Genomic DNA, 24,790 nt, shown 5'->3' with positions numbered 1-24,790 from the left:
GTGTATTCCATTTTCCCCCAACCACACAAACCACACAAAGAGATTTATCATAGATGAGCCGATGGTTCCGATAACAGCCTTGCATGCAGACCTAAACACGACTTAATTAGTCGATACATTAATACCTCTTCTCTTCATGAATGCAACGAGGAATCATTATCTGTTGGCCCTGTGATGCATGAACAGATGATGAGCTAAATTGTCATTTCTGTGCTAAGCCAACATGACACGTATGAAATACAAGCATGTTAGAACGAGTGTGGTTTGATTTAGCCCTCCAAAGATGAGATTCCAATGCAATGTTAACAGAAAAGGCAGAGAGTACAAGAACCAAACCAACCGAAACTTTGGTGTATATAGCCATGGCGTTGGGAAAGCTTCTGATTCTCGCCTGCCCAGAATATGGTTTCTTCCAAAGCACCCTGCAATTAGAGCTACTTCGAGGTTATTGGACAACAAACAGCAATTTGAGTTCTATTTTCAACTTAGATACAGAAAAAAACGACTTGTAGAAAAGCCATTTAGAACACAGAATTTACTTGTAATTGAACAGAGAGATAGAGTTGTTCCACTTCCAATGGATGACTCCTTGATTTCACTTCCTAATGGATACCAAATAGGATGGTGCCGGGAAATGGCCAGACATTCTTGGCACCTGAAACTTGGGGTCCAACTAGAAGTTTGGCGCCCGAACAGTATTCAGGCTAAAAATTCTTGGTATCACAATGCATTCGACCAGAATTTTGAGAGATGCATCATGTTAGAAATCACGACTCTCCACAATGAAATGATATTGTCCAACTTTGAGCATAAGCTCTCATGATTTTGCTTTGGGCTTCCCAAAATGCCTCATATCAATAGGGATGTATTCCTTATTTATAAACCCATGATCATTCCCTAAATTAGCTAATGTGAAACTCCCGCCCAATAATCCTCCATCATTTCATGGAAGATTATCTATGACCCACTTGATCATAACCTTTAATGCCTCAGCGAACCATCAGATCCCATCTTCACTATCTACAAAAATGTAAGATCATCAGCAAAATTGAGACGAACACTATGGATATGTCAAGATGGTATTAGGAGCTTTGACATTTAATGAAAACTATTATGAATTAGGAGACAAGTTCAAGGTAGAAAAACAACTAACAGGCAAGATAGCATCAGAATATCACCCACAAAACAGGATAAAATCAGAGGGCATAACCCCATATCCAAGTATTCAAATGCATATCCAAAACCATGGCTACGTACTGACCCCTTGAAAGGAAATTCTAGGAGAATTTTCATTTAAAACATAGCAGTACCGGGAAGAAGCAGTCCGGTGTGCTGACACTGATATAATATACAAATTGTGGTGTTGGTATCCTCTGTCCGGCAAAATTCCAAGGCATCGGCTGAGCAGTTCAAACGGGATCTTTATTGAAAAGTCGATATCAATGATAAACAAATAATGAGAAGAAAAACTGCGTTACAACGCCTCTAAATGGTTATAGCACATGAACAAGTGAACTGGAACGGGCAAAAAGAAACTATGTAAAAATAATAAGAAATCTAATCTCCTAATGGATTGAAATCATAACTTATTTCAAGATCTTTATCAGAGTATCATCCAGAGTATGAGGCTCAATCTAAATCTGTCTATTTCTTCGTTTATCCTTGAAACTCTCAGATGAAGTAATAGAGGTAGAGCAAGCACCAAAAACAATCTAACCTCAATTTCTAGGGATTTGAATGAGCCAAACAGATAGTTGATCCACTTCAAAAGAAATTATCGAGGCAACAGCAAGGGGAAAGTGTCAAACCAAGTAGATTCTGAACACCTCCTGAAAAGTATAATCCAACAAGCTACGAAATGTGCCTTATCGTACATAAAACGGATTAATAAATCTACAACAAGCTTGCTTTGTAACATTTCTGTGGTTGAATCGGAGTCTTGCACCAAATGTTAGGTCTCTGAAAAGTTTGGCCAATTACAGCATCCTTTCAGATTTTACATTGCATTAATCACACATAATCGATAATTTAATAGAACTTTACTGTCACAAAGAGAGAGATCCTTTCATTACCCGCCATAAATCTAAGCCCTCGTGATCTGAACTGTACCGACGTTTTCGCCATTTCCACTCGCAGAGCAGGTTTCCCTGAAGAATCAACACTCTAAAATCTCCCGAACGCCTTCCATCTGAGTGTTCGGAGCCACAAGAAGCCATGATTGGTTCGCCTTAATTGGCTGAAATGCTAGGCATGCAACCACAAAAGGGACACCATTTTTATTCATTCCTTCAAAAAAATTAAATAAAAAAAAAACACAAAAAATTATAATTTACTAATTTAAATTGAATGTTGATATTATAGATTTAATTTTATAAAATATATATATATAATTTGTTTTTGTGATGTCTCACGAGGATAACAAACTACCGTTTTTACAAAGGTGTGGAAATTTTCCTCTAGCAGACCCGTTTTAAAGTGTGAAGCCGGAAAGGGAAAGCCCAAAGAAGACAATATCTACTAGCGGTGGATTTCGGTCATTACAAATGGTATCAGAGCCAGACACCGGACGATGTGTCAGCCTTCTCGCTGTTACTTGAAGGGGGATAGACATGAGGCCAGTAAGGGCTCGGCCCAAAGGAGGTGGATTTGGGGGCGGTCCCACATCGATTGGAGGAAAGAAAGAGTGCCAGCGAGGATGCTGGTCCCTGAAGGGGGTGGATTGTGATGTCCTGTTGGGGAGAACAAACCACCCAAAAGGGAAAGCCCAAATAAGACAATATTTACTAGCGGTGGATGTGAGTCGTTACAGTTTTTATCTCTAAATTTAATAGATAATGAATATCTTGGTACGTATAGGATCAGACAAATGTTGCCCTGAAAGCTACAAGGTACAATGACACCCTCACTCAGTGCCACGATCATACTTGTCCAAGACATGTTACTTGTAACCGCTTGTACGTATGTCTTACCTCTTTTACTTGTTTTCATATTAGTTAGATTTTTACTATTTTTGTTCGGTCAATACAAGTTATATGACTATTCACTAAAATCACATCTACTCTCACTAAAATGTTGAAAAATATAACTATTTGTCAGTTCTTACTACCCGAGTTATATATATATAAATAATTTGTTTTTAGCCGGTAACAATACTTTATTTCAAATTGTTTCCAAACATTTTATGGTAAACATGACTCAAGGCTCGTAAAGATTGTCTCATACGACTGACTTATCTGTTGAGTTAGAACAACGGTCGCACAATCACGGTCTCACTGCTGCAAGAGTGCAATTGTTACATGTGGCACTATTCTTGAACCGACCAACAAATGGATAAGATAGGCGTATATCCGGACTAACTTAAAACAATAAATATATCGATCATAGATTAGTAGCTCAATGTAGAAAGCTTTTACGTTATTATCATCATTAATTAAAGATTCAATCACAAAGCTGCAAAATCTCCGACATGCACACTAAAAAAACACACAGATTTTGAAAGTGCATGTCTCAACAGGTGTGAACAAGACCACAAGAAAGCTCCATCAAAAGAATGGCGGCTTCTTCCTCATCTCTTGGAAACACCCTCCCAAAAGCCGAACCATTTTTGCTCAAACGTAAAACGCCGTCGTTCCTCCCTTCACTTTGAGACTCCAAACACTTCTCTCCCATATGCCTATTATTGCCCTTCTTCTTCTTAACTTCTTCATCATCATCATCATCTCCATGCCAACTCAAACGTGATTTCTTCTCCTTGTGCAACTCCTTCCCGGACGCCGCCGCCGCCACCACCACGACTGCCCCGCCCCCACCGCCATTTGCAGCTTCCGCCATCGCTCGCCTTGCCTTCCTCTGCCGTATCCCACATGCATTGCATAGCGACTGCCACCCAGAACAGAAACGATCAAATCGAAAGCAAAGTCATGCAAGCTTAAACTGACAGTATGATGTCCTCCTCATGTTATCGAATAATTTATCGTTAGCCTAAATGTATCATTACGATGAACCAAAAAACAAGACGATATCATTATACGAAAAATCTAGACCGAACGAGAAAAAACAAAGAAATGGGTCAAGTTGTGGTAGAAATATACAAAAAGGGTTTAATTTTTTTGGGGTTTTGGGACAGTAAAATTAAAGTAATTTGTCAGATAGAGAAGGGGAATGACCTTAGGGCCTTGAGGACCACTGCGCCATAGAGGAGTTGTCGTGGTGTTACAATCACTGCAAACCCTAACACCATTTGAACTACAACATGATCTTCCTTCATTATTATTGCTTCTTCTACCAGCCGCCGCCGCCGCCTGATCTGAATTTCCACCGCCAACTTTCATCATCTTTTGCATCAATCTCATCTTTGAAGACATCCAGTATTTTGCAGCTGACCCATTATCTCCTTTTTTAATTTGATACTCATCTAGTTGCTGTTCTTGATGATCAATATCTGTTCTTGATCCATCAATGCTTTTTTCACCCTATATATATGTATCAAAACAATAATCAACCTTCAAATATATCGAATTACATGAATCGTATGTTGATTGGTTAGATCAAATCCATAAACGAAATATACTAAAATCAGGTTAAGAATGAAAATATTTGATACTATACCTACTTCTGTTTTTTTAATTTTTAATTCTATTTTTCATTTCTAACATAGTATCCGAGCTTCTTATTCTTAACAAATTAAAATCATGATTGAAAATGAATGAATTCAAACGAGGAAGATCGAGGTTGTGGGTAATTGCCTGGTTTTGATGATGATGAAGATCCATTCTTTGATGATCATGTTGAGTGGCACTAGAAGTAAAGCAAGTGGCAAAAGCAAGGTGTGAAGAAGCAGCTGCAACTTGGGAGGTAGAGGGGAAGATATAGAGTTTAAGATCGGGACGTTGTTCTTCGTGTTCTTCGTGTTCTTCGTGCTTCACCATTAATGGATAGAGAGAGTTCATGGGAGAGATGGAGAGAGAGAGAGAATGGGTTGATTATTTGTGTCCAGAAAAGTGGGCAGTAAGTGATAGGGTAATGAAAGAGAACAAAAGGGGTTGATGGAGAGGGCTTATAAAGGGAAGAACCATTTCACGTGAGTAGCTTCTTTAAACCCCTCTCCCATATAAGGACACCCTAAAAGGTTGTGTAGAATGCTACAATTCGACACCAAATTATGCTATGCTACAACACTCCACTTGCAGAATGTTCTTCAAAACCCATTATTAACCCTATCGTAATCCATCAAAACGGTGAGTACACATTAACGGTAATTGATTGTACCATTGACTTAAAGGTTAGATGTTCAAACCCTTCATCCGAATACTAAAAAAATAACCCATGAGCTTAAATTTGTTGTTTCGATGGTATTAAAGCAAGTAATATGTCCTATGTTTGAATCCAACACCGACATCATCTTGTTGGGTCTTGTACTAATTTCTAGGAGTATTCGTGAGTTGGATTTGGCGGGGTCGAGACATTTTCTTTAGACTTGACCCAATTGTTCCAATTATAAATTTTTTGAACTCAAACAATTATTATTAAATAATGAACCAAACCCAACTCAAACACAATTTTTTTAGTTGGATTGGTTTGAGTTGCCTTATTTCGAATCTAACCCAACTCAAATAAGCTCATAATCCAACCAAAATCATACACGTAAGGTAGGGGTGATCAGGTTTTTTGAACACTCATGTTCGTTTATAAACTCGCAAGCACAAGAACGAGATAACTTATAACAAAATCCAAAACCACCCACCACATAAAAATGCGATTAAACATGAAAAGTCTAAAAAAAATGAGATGGGTAAGAAAGAAAACATATGGTGTGGATGATGAACATGCATGCATCTTGCCCTCTTGCCCTCTTGCCCTAGCCAGCGCTCAAGTGTAGCCAAAGACAATAAATTTATGGAGGACAGGACAAGGCGATGGACAGAGTGCTGACATCCTTCAAATTTTCCAGTCCCCACAGCCACAGCCCACAGCCACAGCCACAGCCACAGCCACAGCCCACAGCCACAGCCACAATAGCATCAACGACATCCCCTCCATCTCAAACATTACCTTCTTTCTTCCCTTTGTCATTACTTTTACAACTTTTACAACAATCCAAAACACCCACCTTTTGTTTAGAAAAGCCATCGTTTTTAACCAACCTGGCTCTTCCTCGTCACATGCCCGACTCATTTGCCCAAAACAAAAATGCAATCATTACTGTATCGGCTACAAATAGTCTAACTTTATATAATAAACTCTGTGCATCTTATTGATATAAGCCTTTATTATTATGCATGATCAGACAAATTAAATGGTAAATTTGTTCGTCCTCTTTGGATTAAAATTTTACTATTTTACTATTTTACCATTTTAATTGAATATTAAAATTAAAGAAGAAATTGTTTTTGGAACCAGATGGGCCTGGGCCATAAACAGGGCCGAATGAAGGGCAACAGAAATACCCAACATGCCCCTCATTCATAAAAGCCCTAAATCAATCCAATATGAATTATTTATAAAATAAAATAATAATTTGTGTATTTAACAATTTAAGCATAATTAAATAAATAATAAAATAATATGGACGGTAATTAAAAGTCGGCGAATATTCGAATATTATAACTATTAATCTATTTTAGCTTAGGTTTCCTTTTTGCAGGTCTAGGGAGCAATTTCAGTAGATTTCGGCTGCTGCATGTTTCATCCCCTTTTTCACAATTTTTCTTCTTTTAAAAAACCATTTTTTAAATAATAAAAAATAAAATATTAATTGTTTCTCGTTATCCCGCTTTAGCTTCACAGTTTTAAAATTCATTTGTTACACACAAGTTTCCACGGTGAGATCCCATTGGGAACGGGAATGTAACATTCATTATAAAGTGTGAAAACCTCCTCTTAACAGATGAGTTTTTAAATTGGGAAAAAATATTTAGTAGCGTGAGTTTGAGCTATTACAAATGATATCAAAATCAGACACATAGTAGTGTGTCGACAAAAACACTAGCCCCAAAGGAAGGTGGATTACGAGATCTCACATTTCAGCCTAACAATAATATGAATTGAAATAAATTAAATTTTAAAATTTTGTAAACTTTACGTAAATAATATCTAAGCGTTAGTTTTTATCCCATAATTTGCAACTTCTAGATCCCATAATACTTATAACTTGGGGTATCATGTGAAATAAAATAAAATATATAATTCATGTCGGTACTTCACAAGGCAACCCACTTCAAATTTTGAATATTCATCACATTATCAAACATTTAATATTATTTTATGTTCCAAAGTCAACGGGTAGATGTCCATAATTTATTATTTTTATTATTTTAGAAGCGAAAATGAAATATATTTAAATTTTATAAATTAAATTTCATATCTTTTATATTGTGACATTTAATATATAAATTTATAAGTATAGGAGATAAAGATCGGTTGAATAGATCTAATAATCAATTATAAAATATTTATCACATACATATTACGTGGTGTATAAAAAAAATTAAATTTTTATAGACTATATTTATTTTATAAATAAAATAATAAGAAAATCATTTAAAATTGAAGCTCTAATTACATTAAAAAATTTATTTTATTTTTAAATTGAATATTTTGTCATACACAAAAGACACGTATTAGATGAAGTTGTCAGGTAAGGGAACTAAATGGACGGTTTTAGGCGTTAATTAAGAGTTAAGACAAATTATGGCGATGACCCAAAACGCAGCGTTTTTTAGTCATTGGCTTCAGTTGATTCCTTGTCCCCATCACTCCACTTTAGTAAATCCCAATTATGACCTCACGTCTACCCAAAAATTAATTGATTTTTTTATTTAAAAAAAAAAAAAAATCCCACACATTACCTCTTTCTCTATTGTCCGTTTCTCACAGACCTATAAAAAACAACCACGTACGTCCCCGAAAAATGCGTGCCCCTATAATCCTCCTTTAAGAGAAAAAAAAAACAGAAAAGAAAAAGAAAATTGACTTTCCGAAAATGTCCAAACCCAATAATAATAATAACCAAAACCCACTCCCTTGCTATGCCTTCTCTTCATCTTCTTCCCCATCGAATCTCTCCCATTTCCTCTCCTCCCTCTCTGCCCTGTTTCCGCCATGTTCGCCGAATCTGTTTCTTCCACTCTCTCCATATGGACCTCCATCAACAGTTGGTTCACGCCCACTGTTCTCTTCGTCGTTCTCAACCTCGTGATCGGCACCATTGTTATTGCTTCCAACTTAGGTGGCCCTCAGAAAAATCACCGCCATCCTTCCGATCCTGACCAGTTTCAGTACCTCCACAGATCGCCTTCTATGCTTCAGAGGCTCAAATCGTTTAATCCTTATTCGTATAGATCCGAAGAGCCGGCCACTCTGTTCGAGAAACTGCCTGGAAATGAAACTCATTATGCTACTTTTGAACATCCGCAACTCGTTAGGTCTCCTTCTGTTCTTCAGCGGTTTAAATTTAGTTTTGCAGGTTATAAATCGGAAGAGTCTTTCCAATCTCCACCGCCGGCAACTGTGGTCGAGAAATCGCCTGTAAACGAGACTCATTATGCTAGTTTTGAACATCCGCAACTCGTTAGGTCTCCTTCTGTGTTTCAGCGGTTTAAGTTTAGCTTCTCAGGCTACAAATCCGAGGAGTCTTTCGACTCTCCGCTGCCGGCAACTGTGGTAGAGAAACCGCCTGCAAACGAGATTCATTATGCTAAGTTCGAACATCCGCAACTCGTTAGGTCTCCTTCTATGCTTCAGCGGCTCAAGTTTAACTTCTATGGCTTTAGATCGGAGGAGTCTTCTCAATATACGCATCCGTCTGTTACTGCGGTTCAGAAAATCGAGAAGGTCCAGATCGGGCGGGAAGAGGCGGCGCCGAAACGAGCGGAGGATGAAGAAATGGACGAAGATCAAGAACTGACGATGGAAGAGGTTTACAGTAAACTCCATGGCGATCACTTCACCAGAACAAAATCCGACACAAAGCCGACTGCCGGTGAGATTCCAACAAAACTGCCGAGGAAAATGAAGAAATCAGCGAGTTCGAAATCTGCATTCTCTCATTTCGAAGCGGATGAAATCGTGGAGAGTCGCCGTCCAGCCACAGTGAATGAAGGAAGAGCGAAAATGACAGAGATAGACGAGGGAGTAGACGCAAGGGCCGACGACTTCATCAACAGATTCAAGCAACAGTTGAAATTACAGAGGCTGGAATCCGTTCTCAAGTACAAAGATATGATCAGCAGAGGGAACAACGCGAAATAGACAAGGTAAACAAAAAGTAATTTCAAACTCTCTTGGGGCGGGGTTTTCTAATTTTTGATATTCTCAAGGATTAGTTTGAAATTTCACCATCTAAACCCTAAAAGAAGAACAAAAAACAGACCTACTGTTTTAAATATCCCTCTCTGTAACTTTAATTTCCTGTATTCTTTTCTTTAACGCCCCTCAAGTTTGGCCTTCACCTATTTCCCGTCACCAATGCTGATAAATTCGTTTCCAGTTACGTCCCTCCATAACACCCATCCCATAAGCTGTCATTTATTGCTCCATCCCGATAATCTGACAGACAGGTCATTGTATGAGGAGTGGGGGTAGGGGTAGTTTAGTAAATAGACGTGGGATCTCATGTTGCACGTGGGGGAAAACGCCACTAGCGCCGTTTTGATTTAAGAAGTAATTAATTAATTCGGAAATTGATAGATTTAGGGGGAAAAAAAGATGCTTAATTGTGATGGAAGTAACGTGTTTCAGAAAATTTAAATGGGAACAGGCTGGGCGATTGGAGAAGCATTAAAGTTTAACGGGCCAAGGTTTGGGCCTATTTAAACAACTGGGTCAGGCCCAAATACAAATTAATAGGCCATGTTCATGGGCTTTGTAATAGGCCCATGAAGATCCAATTAGTTATCTTCCTCCCGGCTCGAGGCTTAGTTCTCATGTGTCTTGCATTGATTTTTTTAAATTTATGTTTCGTCTCTAATTTCTAATTTTATTTCACTTAAGGCGTTCTTTTATTATTTATTTTGGTTCAAACTCTTTAAAAACAATTAAAGAAAAAATATAGAATATAACTTTTAAAAGAAATTATAAGGAATATTTATGCTTTGTTTTTTGTTCAAGAAAGTTGTGACTACTATGGACATAGAAAATAAAGTAATGAAGGAATTTCAAATAATTTCAAAATAAAATTATTTGCTTTTTTATATCATAAGCTAAGTATCAAAAGAATTTTTGGTATAATCAAAGCTTATAATAATTTATTTATTTATTTATTGAAAAGTGTCGGTGGTTCAAGTGAAAAAAAAAATTACATTGTTACTTTTACTGGATTTGGATTTGGCGGAAAGGAAATCTCACCTTTTTAATTACCATAATTTAATACGCTAATTTGTTGCCTTTTAGTTTAAGCAAATCCAACCTACTGATTACGATTAGTAAGCTAATTACTGGGCCCCACTCTTTTTTTTTTAAACATCTATTTATTTATAATTACTGTCGTCCAATCAACTGCTAGTAAGTGTAATTGTAACTGTAGTTGTAACAGCATGTGATCCCACCTCCCATTTCTGTAACATTGTCCATTCACGTGTCTTCACTATCCACGTCATCTTTTTTTTTTTTTTTTTGAGTTCTCATTTTTAATTAAATTTCCGTTCTTTTACTTTTTGTCTTCTTATTTATATTTGTGGACTTTAAATTTTTTAATCATACTATAATTTTAAAGAAAAATTTAACATCTCTCTCTATTTTTTTAATATAAATAATTAATACTATAAATTTTTTAAAAATATTTTATAATTATCCTCTAATTTTCATAAATTTTGGATAATAAGTTGGGTTTAGATGGGAGAAAAGGAATCGGCAACACGAAGGCTTAACACGGAAGCTTGGAATTTAGGTTGAAAAAAAAAGAGAAGGAGAAATTAATTAATTATTTATTTATTTTTAGAAAGATAGGAACTAATCCAAGCAACTCATAGATTCCGATTGCAGAGAAGCATTCGACCAATTTCTTCTTCTTCTTCTTCTTCTTCTTCAATTACCATGTCTGCCGCCGCTCACCCTACCTCCAAGCCCGCCGTCAACGGCGCCGCGCCAGCCTCATCTTCCAAACCACAATTCCGTCAACAACCATACCGCCACCGCCACAATCACCACCGTAGCCGCCGCAATCTCTGCTGCTGTTTCTGCTTTTGGACTATCATCATTGTCCTAGGGCTAGCGCTTCTAGCCGCAATTACTGGCGCCGCGCTCTACGTCTTGTACCGTCCTCACCGTCCTCAATTCACAATCTCCTCCCTCCGAATTTCAAAGCTCAATCTCACAATTGCCGCGGATTCCTCCGCTTCATACCTCTCGTCTCTCTTCAATCTCACTCTCTCATCCTTTAACCCTAATTCCCACATCACATTCTCATACGACCCCTTCACTCTGTCCTGTTTATCCCATTCTGTTCTCCTCGGCAATGGTTCGATCCCAGCGTTCACCAGCGCCACCAATAACCAGACGGTATTCCGAGCCCTAATATCCGGCGCCAGAGATCTGGACGCGGATTCCGTTACGAGCCTCAGATCGGATCTGAAGAAGAAAGGAGGCGCACCTCTGACGATCGAAATGGACACGAAAGTGAACGTGAAAATCGGCAAAGTGAAAAGCAAAAAAGTGGGAATCAGAGTAACATGTGAAGGAATCAAAGGAACTCCGCCGAAGGGGAAATCGCCGACAGTGGCCTCTGTTCTTGACGCCGCCTGCAAAGTTGATCTCCGGATTAAAATCTGGATATTCACTCTCTAATTAGTCGGTAACAAATATTATATATATATTCTCCGTTTTTTCTATTTTTTGTATTTTTTCTTTAGAGATATTAAAAAAAGGATAAAAAATTTGAGGTTTGTGAGGAGGAGTGATTGGTCAGTAAAAAGTTAGCCTTTTCTTTTTCTTCTACTTTTTACTTTTTTACTTTTTACCTTTTGGTGAATACAACGAATGGATGAAATTGATTGAAATTTTCCTATACTAAAATTAATTCACATTTAAAATATTAAAATTTTCCTAATACATTTATTTCTTCCAATTTTTATCTACTTATTAAGTGAATATATAAATAACCTCACGTGTCAGATTTATGACCTATAATAGCTTCCCTCTACTTTGAACTTAAACTTCCGAGATCTTCCTTTTAATTTTTTTAATTACATAAATAGTAAAATTTTTAAAAAATTGTTATTTTGTAATTTAGTAAAATTTTAAATGTATACACATATTATTATTTTATATTTAAAAATAATGTTCGTTTAAAAAAAATAGATATGGAGCTCGAAGATACACGGAATATCATATGTTATGTATGCATAGTGTGGACTCGATCATAGAAATATTAAATTTAGAATAAACTTTTTTAAAGAATTAAAAGATAAAATATGAGATTAAAAAAAAAACACGAAATTATATATTTAAACATTTTAAAAAATATAATGTTTAATTGAAAAATAAAATTATAACATTTAATAAGGGAATAGGTCGAATATGCGAACGGCAGGATAAGCCGAATATGCTCTTAGCCACGATTTAGATTCTAGCTCCTCCCAGACAGCGAGCCAAAAGTTGTGTTGCTTCTCAGTACCAAATCCTCCCTACTCCAAATTATTCACAGTTCTCAACATTTGGATCAGCTTCACCGCCGTAAGTGACCGTTTCTGAAGATTTCTTCCGTCTGATTGAATTGCGGTTTTCCCAAACCCTCCCCTCGAATGTTTTTTTTCGTCTGAAAATGATTGTTCTGGAAAATTCGAGGATGAATCTTCATTTGTGATATGGGGTTTTGAGTATTTTTGTTTTTGTTGTTGTGGGTCATGCTTGTTTTCCATCATACTTCAGCTATGCAGCTTAGGTGTTTGTCTAAATGCCCCAATTGAGATTTTTGCTGAACCCCTCAGTCCATGACTCTGAAGTTTTTGGTTCTTTGGTTCATGAAGAAATCCCTTTTGTTATTCTATTTGGTGTTGTGTTGAAGTGTTGTTTTATCACTCTGATTCTTACGGAATACCCCACGAATGCGAGTCCTTGAATGCAAAGAGAAAGAACAAGTTGCGCTTTTTTTTTTGCTTCTGCGGCTGTGGGGATACCGAATATCCCGAGATTTCATTCTCACATATTTTTTCTATGAGGGTTTATTGAAGAAACAAGAATCCTAACTGAAGTACCATTGTAGCAGCCATTTGTTATTTGACTGATTGAGTATTGTCTCTGCAGGTTCACATTTGTTATTTGACTGATTGAGTATTGTCTCTGCAGGTTCAAGAGAATTAGTATTGCGTGAACGTTGATATGGCACATGTTCTTTCAACTTCATGCTGTTTGAAGATCTCCTCCTCCAGCAAGAAATCTTACTTTAAACCATCAAATGAGAGTTTAACCTTGTTTTCTGCATCATTGACTTCGAAAACATGTAAATCACTAATGCCAAGGCTTGTCTGGCATGAAAAGAGACTGCCAAGAAAGTGTGTTGTCCGAGCTACCACACTCCCAACGAGCCAGGAAGCCCCCACCACTCAATCCACCTCTGGATCTCTTGATGGGTCAAATCGATCGTCCAAGGCAAAGCGGGCGATGATCATTGGCGGAGATGGTTACTGCGGTTGGGCTACTGCTCTTCACCTCTCCAAGAAAGGATATGAGGTTGCCATTGTCGACAACCTTGTTCGCCGTCTCTTTGACCATCAGCTCGGTCTGGACTCATTGACTCCTATTTCCTCCATCCATAATCGCATTCGTTGCTGGAAATCTTTAACTGGGCAGACTATTGAACTCTTCATTGGTGATATTTGTGACTTTGAGTTCTTAGCAGAAACCTTTAAATCATTTGAACCTGATGCTGTTGTCCATTTTGGTGAGCAACGTTCTGCTCCATATTCCATGATTGATCGATCAAGAGCTGTATTTACTCAACACAACAATGTGATTGGAACTCTCAATGTGCTTTTTGCTATTAAGGAGTTTAGAGAAGACTGTCATTTGGTGAAGCTGGGGACTATGGGTGAATATGGGACTCCCAATATTGACATTGAAGAAGGTTTCATTACTATAACCCACAATGGAAGAACAGATACTCTACCTTACCCCAAGCAAGCAAGTTCTTTCTATCATCTAAGTAAGGTTCATGATTCACACAATATAGCTTTTACTTGCAAGGCTTGGGGGATCAGAGCTACGGATTTAAACCAAGGGGTCGTTTATGGCTTACGAACAGACGAGACCGCAATGCATGAAGAGCTGTATAACAGATTTGATTATGATGGGGTGTTTGGGACTGCATTGAACCGTTTCTGTGTTCAGGCTGCTGTTGGCCATCCACTCACTGTATATGGCAAAGGCGGGCAGGTATGATCCACAGCGATGAAGAGTTTTCTTTGAAGCAATTTTCATTTAACAATGATACATGACTAGTTTCCCATTAGAATTATTATTAACTCGAGCTCATTTTAGCTTCTGATATCATTTCTTGACTAATATCTGTTTTTCCTGATCATGTTTCCAGACCCGAGGATATCTTGACATAAGAGATACAGTGCAGTGCGTAGAACTCGCCATTGCAAATCCAGCGAACCCGGGAGAGTTTCGTGTCTTCAATCAATTTACAGAACAGTTTTCTGTCAATGAACTTGCTGCTCTTGTCACGAAAGCGGGACAGAAGCTCGGGTTAGATGTCCAGACCATATCTGTGCCAAATCCAAGGGTAGAGGCAGAGGAACATTACTACAATGCCAAGCACACCAAACTCGTAGAGTTGGGTCTAAAACCACACCTTCTGTCAGATTCTCTTATTGATTCATTGCTCAACTTTGCTATCAAGTATAAGGATCGCGTCGACACCAAACAAATAATGCCAAGTGTTTCATGGAGAAAAATTGGAGTCAAGCCAAGAACTATCACTGCCTAGCGACGTACTTAATTTATATAGCAGCCGTATCTCGCAGCTTCTGCTAACGGAGTTGTTGTCCCTCTCATCTTTTTGTAGGCAGGAGGATATACATCTTAATGAAAGCTTTCAATCAGTATTATCTAAATTTCCTTCCTTATTTTCAGGACGAATACTAAGTTATATGGGTGAGTAGAGCAATATGAGTCGATATTTCTTTATATTTGATCGAATCTATTGATATTTATGACTACACCAGTTGTCTTCTGTTTTTTTATTGACACACGAATTTCATCAAAATACTGATGAGAATGTCAACATCAAGAAATAAATTTTGAGATCCCATGTTAATTGAAGAGAGGAACGAGTGTCAACAAGGACGCTGGGCCCTGAAAGGGGTGGATTGAGAGATCCCACATTGATCCCACATTGATCCATTGATCCCACATCGATTGGAGATGAGAACGACGTAGTACTACTTGATAATTCCTACCAAATTTTCAATAGATTATGAAGCAAGTTCACTAAAGCGTGAACCGTCCAATTCATTTGACAGACTAGATCAAACTAAGTATCCAATTCTCCGACGCCACACTTTCCACGGGAAACCCACATCAAATACATTGTTTGATTAGCACGATGAAGACGAAGCTCGCAACGGTTATGTCAAAGATCAGTCTCCTTGGCAACCTGGAACACAGCTCAAAAGTCCTTGATAGATGATGATCATGCAAGAGGGAAAATTCTAGTGAAGAAATCTGTACACCCTTAAGAGCAGCTCATTAGCTTATTTTCCCTGTCTTGCGTAAACCCAGTATAGAAATCAAGAAAGTTCATTGTAGAATTATGTGATTTGCAAATGGAAAGATAGTTTAAAATATTATCTTATTCGAAACTAGGATTATTTGAAATGAACATCATTAAAAATGTGATGGAATGTATCTGAATAAGAAAAGATTTTATTAAAAGAAAAGAACTAAAAGTTGAGAAGAATCGAGAATCCAGAAATAAATCAAAGGCAGATGCATGCACCAACGAAGCAACTGAGATGGGAGCCTTATAAGTACTTTTCAACGTATGTATGTGAGAAAATTATTTTTTAAGTATCGAAACAATGGAAGAGAAGCATAAAGAAAAGACAATGAACTCCTCTAACCGCTAACACTGACTGCATTCACCTCTTCTACAGCTAGCAATCGACAATTAGATGCATAGTGATACATAATCTTAGTGGCAGCTACAATCACCCAAAAAAGAGACAACAAGGCAGCAGGGAAGTTACTATATTCACAATGAATAGGAAAAAAGAGCGCAACTGAAAGGGATCATACTGTTAAGATCCAACAGGAGCAATGCCTTTAGCCTTGGCTGCAGCAGTTGCCGCTGCGGCCGCGGCTGCGGCGGCCGCAGATGCAGCAGGGTTTGGTGCTGAGGGTGGCACAGGGTTGGACTGCGAGCTACTCTGAGTGGAAACTAATTGTTGATGTTGTTGTTGATGCTGCTGCTGCTGAGAGTTTACTTGTGCAAGAAGAGCCATAATCTGACTACCAGAGAGTGTTTCATGCTCGAGCAAAGCATTTGCAAGGGCATGGAGCTCCTTGTTATGGGTGGTAAGAATTGTTTTTGCATTGGCATACGCCGCTCCTAAGAAGTTCTTCACTTCCTTTTCAATAAGAAGCCTTGTTTCTGTGCTCATGCTTTTCCCATTGTCGTCATAATTGTGAGCGACAAGCCCAACTTCTTTGCTCATTCCATACTTGGTAACCATAGCTCTAGCAAGAGAAGTTGCTTGTTGCAAATCAGATGAGGCACCAGAAGTAACTTCATTTTCTCCAAAAATGAGCTCTTCTGCAACTCGCCCTCCCATGCAAACATCGAGACGGGCAAGCATCTGTTTCCGGGAGACACTAGTCTCATCCTTATCGGGCAATTGTGCAACCATGCCAAGAGCCATTCCTCTTGGAACAATTGTGGCCTTATGAACTGGAAGCGCTCCATCGGTGTGAATTGCCACAAGGGCATGCCCACCCTCATGGAATGCAGTCAATTTTCGCGACTCATCAGAAATGACAGCAGACTTGCGCTCACTTCCCATCATAATCTTGTCCTTTGCAAATTCCAGATCATCCATGCTCACTGCTTTAGCACCATCCATTGCAGCCTTTAAAGCAGCTATGTTGACTAAATTTGCAAGATCAGCACCAGAAAAACCAGGAGTTCCTCTAGCAATGATCATCATATCGACGTCATCTGCCTTCAATATCTGTAGAAGTAATGTCATAATCATAATTACTGTGCATAAAAAGCAAACCTGGAACTAAAATACTGGATGGCCCTAGCTGGCTAAAATGTTGCTAAGATTTAAATGAACAAAAAATTATGACAAAATAGGTTTCCAACTGCAAAACCTAACCAAGGACAGAAGTTCGATCTCAGAACAATATTTGATGTTAAGAGGTTCAGATTACAACCTTACTTGAGCAGTATCTGTTCTATAAAGTTGTACAAGTGTGTCCTTGAGGACAAGGTTCATGCCTAGCTAAAAAATACAGAAAATTGGTATAGCATAAATTAAACTATTGACGCATAATAAGACGAGATTGAGATCATGGTCAAAATATCATCAGATAATATCTAAGACATGAATAAAAATCAATGCACGTCCTCATATTGGAAAAGGGTAGAGGCGTAAGCCATAAAGCAGCATGAAGCATGACTATTGTACCTTACCATCACTACAGCATGCAATACGACTACATTACTAGTTCAGTATGACTCAGCACTGGCAGACATGGTTGAGACACACAGGTTCTACAACCAAAGTAGTAGTTAGGAACGAAGAAAATTCTACCTTGGACATATGTGACTCCAGGATCTGCCTTCGTCCTTCAACATCTGGGTTAGGTACAACAATATGCCGATCAAATCGACCCGGTCTTACTAATGCCTTGTCCAAAGACTCTGGAAAGTTGGTTGCTGCAATGACAATTATTCCTTCATTTTGCTTGAAACCATCAAGTTCAACGAGTAACTGGTTAAGAGTCATTTTCATGTACTGTTGGTCCTTGGGATTACGGCTTCCACCAATGGCATCAATCTCGTCAATGAAAATAATACATGGTGACCTCTTCTTTGCAGCTGAAAATAAATCCCTCACTCTTCTAGCCCCAACACCAACAAACATCTCTTCAAACTCACTGCCACTGCAGGAGAAGAATGGTACCCCAGCTTCTCCAGCAATTGCTCTTGCTAACATTGTCTTGCCAGTTCCAGGTGGACCAACAAGTAGAACACCTTTTGGGAGTTTGCCGCCCAAACGAGTGAACCGCTATAGGGTAATCAATTAAAATAAGATTAAAAAAATTAACTGCTGAAGGAGGTGAGAACCGGAGGGTATTGCCTAGTATTTAGAGCATCGCGAGAACTAGCTCGAAATGATGGATATTGATATAAATTAAATGACGAATAGAATAAAACATCAAACTCAGCTGGTGATAATGCAGTCACAAGAAAAGGGACACGCCTATAAAATTATAATCTGAAGACGTAAATTTACCTTGGGATCTCGAAGGTAGTGAACAATTTCTTCAAGCTCTGCCTTGGCCTCATCCACACCCTTGACATCATTGAATTTTGTATTAGATTCCATGCTAGGTTGCACTTCTTCATTCAAACCCAGACCTATATAGTTAAGATGATCAAAGAAGATATTATTTCCCTGATTCCAATACATATTTCTATAATACATCCGTTCAAGAACAGAGAAACCAACCTTTGCTAATTCCTCTATCCTCAATGAGTGCTCCTACACCAGAAATCAATAGAAAAGCCAGTGCAATAGTGCGAATTGTACGCCAGAGCTGCTCCTTAAATTGCCCCCCTTCAGACGCCACCATATGGATGGGAGCACTTGAGGTTCCAAGAATACCGTCTTTTGACTGTTTACCAACATTACTGAAAGCCGCTATGCTACCAATGCTTCCCTCTCCCCTAGATGCATTTAAAATGCCTACAAAAATAAGCCAAGTGCATGTTAGTTAAAGACTCATACGTCACTCGAAAGTTCACATCTTTTTGAGACGGAGTGGGGGGTGGGGGGGACGTGCATAAGCAATTTCATTCAGCATTCGCACAACGATGAAGCTTCTTGATACCACCCTAAAATGTAAAATTTGTGAACCATTGGAAAAGCGAACGTAAGATAAACACAGATATTAAATGGAAACAATAAAACTAAAACAAAACAAATGTGTTAAAACCACCTCTCTGCAATGTCTTAAGTAGTTCACTTTCATCCAGCCTGTCAACTTTCACCAATGCTTTAACATATTCAGAAAGGGCAGTAGCATTGTGGTGCAACGATGGCTGAGTTTCAAATAATCTTATGACAGCTTCAGGATCGTTTCGACGGAAGAGTTCTTTAAGATGAGCAACTTCACTGGCCTCATCTGCATCCCGCACTCTTCGAGCTAGGTTCCCGACATAGCTGGACTGATATCTCTTCTGAGACGTCAATAATTGATATACTGCAGAGCAAGAAGGAGGATAAGAAAATAGACATACAGATGATTTAAACCATGCAAGATTGACTTCACACGCATGAAGATTGACATCTGGACAATAAAAACATTTTGACATCTCAAATAACACATGAAGATTGATGACCAAAAGCAGAAACAAACTGACCTCCACCACCAACTCCGCCCTTATTGACGGGATAATATGCATTAATCAACGCATTCTTTAACTGTCCGAATTCCAAATTATTCCTCGAAACCTGCAGCATAAAAACACATCCCTAAGTCCCATATCGCCAAGCTAGAAGCATAAACACTCGTTTTACCACAACGCCAACCTATTGGGTAACCCTAGAAGCTACCAGCGAGGAAATTAAAATAAGCTGCCGCCCTAGGACCAGACATGGATCGAGTAAGGTAAGAACACAAATCTCATAACAAAACACAAGAATTTATGACATCTCCATACACGCAAACAATAGCGTAACATCGTTGAAAACAAAAACATTCTCAGAAAAAAAAAAAAAAGCTAGGGTTCCCAGAATGAGAAGATTAAGCTAAAATGAACCCATATCGGCGGTGACCCACATGATTGCAATCAAAAAGACGAAGGATCTGATAGAGTAATAGGCGAAATATTGAACGCAACCCACCCGGGTGATAAGATGCCTCCAAGCCATTCCTTATCGGACGACGAAAAAGCACAGATCTCCGCGATTCTCAACACTGGGACGCGCCGCGCAAGGCCGGAGAAGAAAGGTTCGTTTCGGGGTTGAAGAAATTAGGGGCGGAAAGAAAGGGAATGGAGATTGAGATAAATGAAGGTGACGAAGAGGTTAGGGAGGAGAATCTACTCCAGTCAGATGGGTTCTGCGATTGTCGCAACGCTTCCTGACCATTACAGGGCAATATCAAATATTTTAAATTCCCGTTTTGCCCCTCTGCCTTGACTCGTTTATTTCTACGAATCCGATCATCCAGACCTAACCCTTTCAACCTCCAAGATTTTTTCCCATCCCCATCAATTTGCTTCGCCGACCTCCTCCTTCCCCCAGCCCAATAGTCGGCCCGTACTATAATTGGGCCTTTGGGCCTTATTTGGGCTTTTGTTTCTGTTATTGGGCCTATTCTTTTCTTGCAACAAAAAAGCCCATTTACTAAAACGATCTGTCGCACTGGTGGTTTCGCCCTAAACGATGTACAGCCAGACGACTTATCGTCCGCAATTTGCTTCGCCAACCTCCTCCTTCCCCCAGCCCAATAGTCGGCCTGTACTATAATCGTGCATTTGGGCCCAATTTGGGCTTTTGTTTCTTTTATTGGGCCTATTCTTTTCTTGCAACAAATAAAAGCCCATTTACTAAAACGATTTGTCGCACCGGTGGTTTCGCCCTAGACGATGTACAGCCAGACGACTTATCGTCCGCAATTTGCTTCGCCAACCTCCTCCTTCCCCCAGCCCAATAGTCGGCCTGTACTATAATCGTGCATTTGGGCCCAATTTGGGCTTTTGTTTCTTTTATTGGGCCTATTCTTTTCTTGCAACAAAAAAAAGCCCATTTACTAAAACGATTTGTCGCACCGGTGGTTTCGCCCTAGACGATGTACAGCCAGACGACTTATCGTCCGCAATTTGCTTTGCCGACCTCCTCCTTCCCCCAGCCCAATAGTCGGCCCGTACTATAATCGGGACTTTGGGCCGAATTTGGGCTTTTGTTTCTTATTGGGCCTATTCTTTTCTTGCAACAAAAAAAGCCCATTTACTAAAACGATCTGTCGTGGTGGTTTCGCCCTAAACGATGTACAGCCAGACGACTTATCGTCCGCAATTTGCTTCGCCAACCTCCTCCTTCCCCCAGCCCAATAGTCGGCCTGTACTATAATCGTGCATTTGGGCCCAATTTGGGCTTTTGTTTCTTTTATTGGGCCTATTCTTTTCTTGCAACAAATAAAAGCCCATTTACTAAAACGATTTGTCGCACCGGTGGTTTCGCCCTAGACGATGTACAGCCAGACGACTTATCGTCCGCAATTTGCTTTGCCGACCTCCTCCTTCCCCCAGCCCAATAGTCGGCCCGTACTATAATCGGGCCTTTTGGCCGTATTTGGGCTTTTGTTTCTTTTATTGGGCCTATTCTTTTCTTGCAACAAAAAAAGCCCATTTACTAAAACGATTTGTCGCACCAGTGGTTTCGCCCTAAATGATGTACAGCCAGACGACCTATCGTCCGGTAGTCTTTCGGTAGAGGTTTAATTACCGGTTAAATTTAATAACTTTCTACCTTAAAATTTTATTCCTCCTAAAAAAATATATATTAAATTTTGTGTTGAGTAAATATGCATATATACCAAAATCTTTTTTTGTGTATATATTAAATTAATTTTTTAATATTTCGTATTTAGACTTTTAAATATTCTATTTTATTTTTAAAATTTTTAAATATATTATTTTCGTCTCACTCGAAAATATTTTAGATGTCATTGTTTTAATCATGGTATAAAAATAGGTAATTTATTTTGAAATATGTAAAATTTTTAAAACTTTTAAAATGCATAATCATATTTTAAAAAATATTTATAAATATAATATTTTTTTCCGCTCTCATTTGAAATTTTAAATGCATAATCATATATTGAAAAAAAATAAAGTCAAAATATTTTTATTAAATTAAAAATTTTATGATATTGTAAAAATATTTATAAATCAGTTATTTTTTTTAGCACTTATGTCTTATTTGATAACAAAAGTTTTTAAAAGAAAAAAAAAAACACTTAACGTAATGGTGACCAAAAGTTTCCTCCGCCTTAAGAATCAGTGCTTTCTACACTGACAAGATATTGTCCCTCTTAAGCTTAAGTTTTCATGGCTTTGCTTTGGGGTTCCCTAAAAAAAGCCTCGTACTAATGGAGATAGTATTGGTCATGATCTTTCACTAAATTTTTCACTAAATTAACTAATGGAACTCACTTCCAATAATAAATTTTAATAGATAAAAAAATTAAAATAAATAAATAATAAATACAAAAATGTCGTTCTGGCTTGACGATGATCATAATTAATGATCTTTTTATTATTAACAAAAACTAATCCTTAGAGAAATTGATACAAAAGCGAAGATTATCTCTTTTGATACACTTTTCTTCAAAACAGTAACAAAAATCCCTTTTAATAATAATAAAAAAAAAGATGACCTAATTAACTTAATTAATTAATTAATCACGCCAAAACATAGTCTGAGTTGGATGATTCAAATGCAATCCAAACATCGAAGAAGAAGAACCCAAATTCAGACTGTCGTTTACTATCTCATTCTCAAACATACGTTGATCGGGCTGTCGAGCCAACGCTCTCAACCCCAATAAATCTCTCGTTATCTCCTCCGCGCCACCGCCACTGCCACCGCCACCGCCGCTGCATTTGTCGCCGTCTTTATTAGCTCGATTATTCATCAATATCCCATTTAGAGCTTCTTCAAAGGATGGTTCTTCAAAAGCCATCATGTTTGGAGAGTTCATTTCCCATGCAGAACCAAACACTGGATTAAGACTCGAACCAGGACCGGCTAACCCGAATCCGATCGAAGTAGGGTTAGGGTTATGGTTAGGGTTAAAGGGATTGAGGATGTTGGAAGTTGAAGGATAAAAAGGGTCTTGGTTTTCAGTTTTGAGTGGGAATTGGCGCAGTGTTGAGAAAATTGGTTGAATTGGGTTGCTATTGTTCATGGCTGATGATGCAAAATTGGTACTTTCTTGAGCCAACGCATCGCAAAAGGCTCTATGGGTTATGAAACTGTCCCTCCTAACAAAAAAAAAAAACAATAATCCAAACATAAAAACAACAAATCTTTGTCTCTCGTGTTTTTGTCTATGTTCTTGACATAAAACGAAGGCACGCAGTATAGTTCAGTGGATAAGATATTAATAACGTTTTCTCGTGTTACCTGGAGAAGAGGGTTCCACAATCACATCTATACTCTCGAGTACCACAAATCTTGGAGTGAGCTTTCCAGTCAGATTGAACAGCATATCTCTTCGAACATTTTTCACACTTCCATTTCTTCTCACCGTGCTTCCGACAAAAATGCTTCTTGATTCCGGTAAGATCACCGAGAGCCCTCGACGGGTGATGGTGCACGCAAGTCAGCTCGGGACACACGTAAACCTTCTTCCTAACTTCCTTATTGCTTCTTTGTTTTAGCTTCCATGGAAGATTATGCCCTCTTCTATGAAGTTGAAGATTTTGATCTCTTTGAAACCCTTTGTTGCAAATCTCACATACGAATCTATTCGTCGTCAAAAGCGCTTTTGGTGACAAAGCGATCACTTCAGCATCTGGGTCTGACTCAAAATCGAATAAAAAGTTCGAACATAAGATCTCTCACTACGAACACGAATCATTCATTCATATTCTTAACAAAAACGAAACCTGGATTCCCGGGAAGATTTCGCTTCTTCTTCGACGGTGGCGGTGGCGGTGGCGGCGAATGTTCCTCCGCCGTTAAATTTCCTTTCTTCATCATCCTCTTTCACTTCATTAAATTAAACTGAAACCCTAATTCATAACAAAAAATAATGAAAAATATATTAATAAATTGAAGAACAGAAAATAAGTGAAATTCCGCAGGTGGGATTATATGAACACACAAAAAGAAAAAACCTTGTAGAGTACCACTGGCTCTTGAATGTTGTCAACAAACTTTCCTGCTGCCTTCTGCTAAAAGCCTAAAAACCAAGAAGCTTTCAGTACAAAAACAATAAAGAAAAAAGACCCATTTCCTTTTTTCAAAATAAATACTTAAAATCATTTAAAAAAAAAAAAAGAGTAGAGAGAGAAAGAGAGGAGAGAGAGAGATTGGTATGCAACAAAGATGGGTGTCATTTTCGTTGTTATGTTCATTTGGTTGAAAATTTAAAGAAAACAATAGAAAAACATGTTCCTCTAATAATTGAATTGCAATAACTTTATAAAGTTTTGATTTTTACGAGAACCCTGTAGGATGAACACGACTCTCAGAGCATAGGCCTTCGTAGCTTTGTTTTGGACTTTTCTAGAAAGTCTCGTTACAAACCTAGGATCATTTTCTAAATTAGTCAAGGTGAAACTTTTATGGAACAAATCCCAGAAGGAAAATGATGTTAAATTTGTAATCTATGTTTGATATTAGGGTTAAGCTAATGAAATGATGAAGCTTTTCATTTGTTGTAAAAAGAACATAAAAAAACAAAAGAAAAATTGAAGTCGTTCACGGGCAAAGTAAAGTAATTTGTAAGGATAAAGTAAAGTCGTCTCTTTGTGGCGATGTCTGTGCTGTTTCACTGGCATGCATGATTGGTTCAGTCATTCTATTTCACCAAACATGCTCATATT

The 24,790-nt window shown here is 38.2% G+C and overlaps 6 protein-coding genes and 1 long non-coding RNA gene across 16 annotated transcripts; 3 read left to right on the top strand and 4 right to left on the bottom strand.

Annotated features, from left to right (window-relative positions):
- Positions 1-20: 20 nt before the first annotated feature.
- On the bottom strand, positions 21-2,241 carry LOC111445930. 6 transcript variants are annotated; one of them, XR_002710953.1, is made up of 5 exons: positions 2,073-2,241; positions 1,311-1,959; positions 540-1,020; positions 341-422; positions 21-169 (listed from the first exon to the last, which is right to left on the bottom strand). It is a non-coding gene; the product is annotated as an uncharacterized LOC111445930 (long non-coding RNA). The 6 variants fall into 6 exon arrangements; XR_002710955.1 differs by having other exon boundaries at positions 540-1,400; positions 1,718-1,959; XR_002710954.1 differs by having other exon boundaries at positions 540-1,986.
- Positions 2,242-3,393: 1,152 nt separating this feature from the next.
- LOC111446514 (putative GATA transcription factor 22) lies at positions 3,394-5,043 on the bottom strand. The gene is made up of 3 exons (XM_023085355.1): positions 4,746-5,043; positions 4,167-4,472; positions 3,394-3,879 (listed from the first exon to the last, which is right to left on the bottom strand). The coding sequence occupies exons 1-3, from the start codon at positions 4,947-4,949 to the stop codon at positions 3,508-3,510; spliced, it is 882 nt and encodes a 293-aa protein (XP_022941123.1). The 5' UTR covers positions 4,950-5,043; the 3' UTR covers positions 3,394-3,507.
- A 2,959-nt stretch (positions 5,044-8,002) lies between these two features.
- On the top strand, positions 8,003-9,452 carry LOC111445796. The gene has a single exon (XM_023084279.1). It carries the CDS (start codon positions 8,101-8,103, stop codon positions 9,247-9,249), a length of 1,149 nt encoding a protein of 382 aa, XP_022940047.1. The 5' UTR covers positions 8,003-8,100; the 3' UTR covers positions 9,250-9,452.
- Positions 9,453-10,851: 1,399 nt separating this feature from the next.
- Positions 10,852-12,573, top strand: LOC111446337 (NDR1/HIN1-like protein 6). 2 transcript variants are annotated; one of them, XM_023085116.1, is made up of 2 exons: positions 10,852-11,788; positions 12,507-12,573. In XM_023085116.1, exon 1 carries the CDS (start codon positions 11,032-11,034, stop codon positions 11,779-11,781), a length of 750 nt encoding a protein of 249 aa, XP_022940884.1. In that variant the 5' UTR covers positions 10,852-11,031; the 3' UTR covers positions 11,782-11,788; positions 12,507-12,573. The 2 variants fall into 2 exon arrangements, with proteins under 2 accessions (XP_022940884.1, XP_022940883.1); XM_023085115.1 differs by having other exon boundaries at positions 12,500-12,573.
- LOC111446336 (UDP-sulfoquinovose synthase, chloroplastic) lies at positions 12,521-15,158 on the top strand. 2 transcript variants are annotated; one of them, XM_023085112.1, is made up of 3 exons: positions 12,521-12,669; positions 13,282-14,367; positions 14,525-15,158. In XM_023085112.1, exons 2-3 carry the CDS (start codon positions 13,315-13,317, stop codon positions 14,924-14,926), a joined length of 1,455 nt encoding a protein of 484 aa, XP_022940880.1. In that variant the 5' UTR covers positions 12,521-12,669; positions 13,282-13,314; the 3' UTR covers positions 14,927-15,158. The 2 variants fall into 2 exon arrangements, with proteins under 2 accessions (XP_022940880.1, XP_022940882.1); XM_023085114.1 differs by lacking the exon at positions 12,521-12,669 and adding an exon at positions 12,768-13,239.
- Positions 15,159-15,944: 786 nt separating this feature from the next.
- On the bottom strand, positions 15,945-20,345 carry LOC111446290 (ATP-dependent zinc metalloprotease FTSH 4, mitochondrial). The gene is made up of 7 exons (XM_023085036.1): positions 20,076-20,345; positions 19,592-19,682; positions 19,168-19,431; positions 18,678-18,914; positions 18,462-18,586; positions 17,757-18,233; positions 15,945-17,168 (listed from the first exon to the last, which is right to left on the bottom strand). The coding sequence occupies exons 1-7, from the start codon at positions 20,100-20,102 to the stop codon at positions 16,239-16,241; spliced, it is 2,151 nt and encodes a 716-aa protein (XP_022940804.1). The 5' UTR covers positions 20,103-20,345; the 3' UTR covers positions 15,945-16,238.
- Positions 20,346-22,468: 2,123 nt separating this feature from the next.
- Positions 22,469-24,230, bottom strand: LOC111446481 (zinc finger protein MAGPIE-like). Of its 3 annotated transcripts, none has more exons than XM_023085316.1 (4): positions 24,080-24,230; positions 23,849-23,966; positions 23,364-23,760; positions 22,469-23,221 (listed from the first exon to the last, which is right to left on the bottom strand). In XM_023085316.1, exons 2-4 carry the CDS (start codon positions 23,940-23,942, stop codon positions 22,636-22,638), a joined length of 1,077 nt encoding a protein of 358 aa, XP_022941084.1. In that variant the 5' UTR covers positions 23,943-23,966; positions 24,080-24,230; the 3' UTR covers positions 22,469-22,635. The 3 variants fall into 3 exon arrangements, with proteins under 3 accessions (XP_022941084.1, XP_022941083.1, XP_022941085.1); XM_023085315.1 differs by having other exon boundaries at positions 23,849-23,974; positions 24,080-24,229; XM_023085317.1 differs by having other exon boundaries at positions 23,849-23,974; positions 24,092-24,222.
- Between the last annotated feature and the right edge of the window lie 560 nt (positions 24,231-24,790).

The sequence above is a fragment of the Cucurbita moschata genome, unplaced genomic scaffold (genome assembly GCF_002738365.1).
Source record: "Cucurbita moschata cultivar Rifu unplaced genomic scaffold, Cmos_1.0 Cmo_Scf00008, whole genome shotgun sequence".
In the NCBI taxonomy this organism is placed as follows: domain Eukaryota; kingdom Viridiplantae; phylum Streptophyta; class Magnoliopsida; order Cucurbitales; family Cucurbitaceae; genus Cucurbita; species Cucurbita moschata.
Note: the sequence above shows the minus strand (reverse complement) of the source record. Positions and strands in the feature narration are given on the sequence as shown.

What these genes read in the sequence shown, in the direction of transcription:
- LOC111446514 (XM_023085355.1), bottom strand. Translation starts at nt 4,949, where the DNA reads ATGAACTCTCTCTATCCATTAATGGTGAAGCACGAAGAACACGAAGAA. An exon ending in TTCATCATCATCAAAACCAG is followed by an intron (nt 4,473 to 4,745) that starts GCAATTACCCAC and finishes ACATATATATAG; the next exon opens with GGTGAAAAAAGCATTGATGG. An exon ending in GTGGTCCTCAAGGCCCTAAG is followed by an intron (nt 3,880 to 4,166) that starts GTCATTCCCCTT and finishes TCTGGGTGGCAG; the next exon opens with TCGCTATGCAATGCATGTGG.
- LOC111446290 (XM_023085036.1), bottom strand. Translation starts at nt 20,102, where the DNA reads ATGGCTTGGAGGCATCTTATCACCCGG. An exon ending in GGGCGGAGTTGGTGGTGGAG is followed by an intron (nt 19,432 to 19,591) that starts GTCAGTTTGTTT and finishes CTTGCTCTGCAG; the next exon opens with TATATCAATTATTGACGTCT. An exon ending in GGATAGAGGAATTAGCAAAG is followed by an intron (nt 18,587 to 18,677) that starts GTTGGTTTCTCT and finishes TTAACTATATAG; the next exon opens with GTCTGGGTTTGAATGAAGAA.
- LOC111446337 (XM_023085116.1), top strand. Translation starts at nt 11,032, where the DNA reads ATGTCTGCCGCCGCTCACCCTACCTCCAAGCCCGCCGTCAACGGCGCC.
- LOC111445796 (XM_023084279.1), top strand. Translation starts at nt 8,101, where the DNA reads ATGTTCGCCGAATCTGTTTCTTCCACTCTCTCCATATGGACCTCCATC.
- LOC111446481 (XM_023085316.1), bottom strand. Translation starts at nt 23,942, where the DNA reads ATGATGAAGAAAGGAAATTTAACGGCGGAGGAACATTCGCCGCCACCG. An exon ending in AAATCTTCCCGGGAATCCAG is followed by an intron (nt 23,761 to 23,848) that starts GTTTCGTTTTTG and finishes ATTTTGAGTCAG; the next exon opens with ACCCAGATGCTGAAGTGATC. An exon ending in TGTGGAACCCTCTTCTCCAG is followed by an intron (nt 23,222 to 23,363) that starts GTAACACGAGAA and finishes TTTTTTTGTTAG; the next exon opens with GAGGGACAGTTTCATAACCC.
- LOC111446336 (XM_023085112.1), top strand. Translation starts at nt 13,315, where the DNA reads ATGGCACATGTTCTTTCAACTTCATGCTGTTTGAAGATCTCCTCCTCC. An exon ending in TATATGGCAAAGGCGGGCAG is followed by an intron (nt 14,368 to 14,524) that starts GTATGATCCACA and finishes TCATGTTTCCAG; the next exon opens with ACCCGAGGATATCTTGACAT.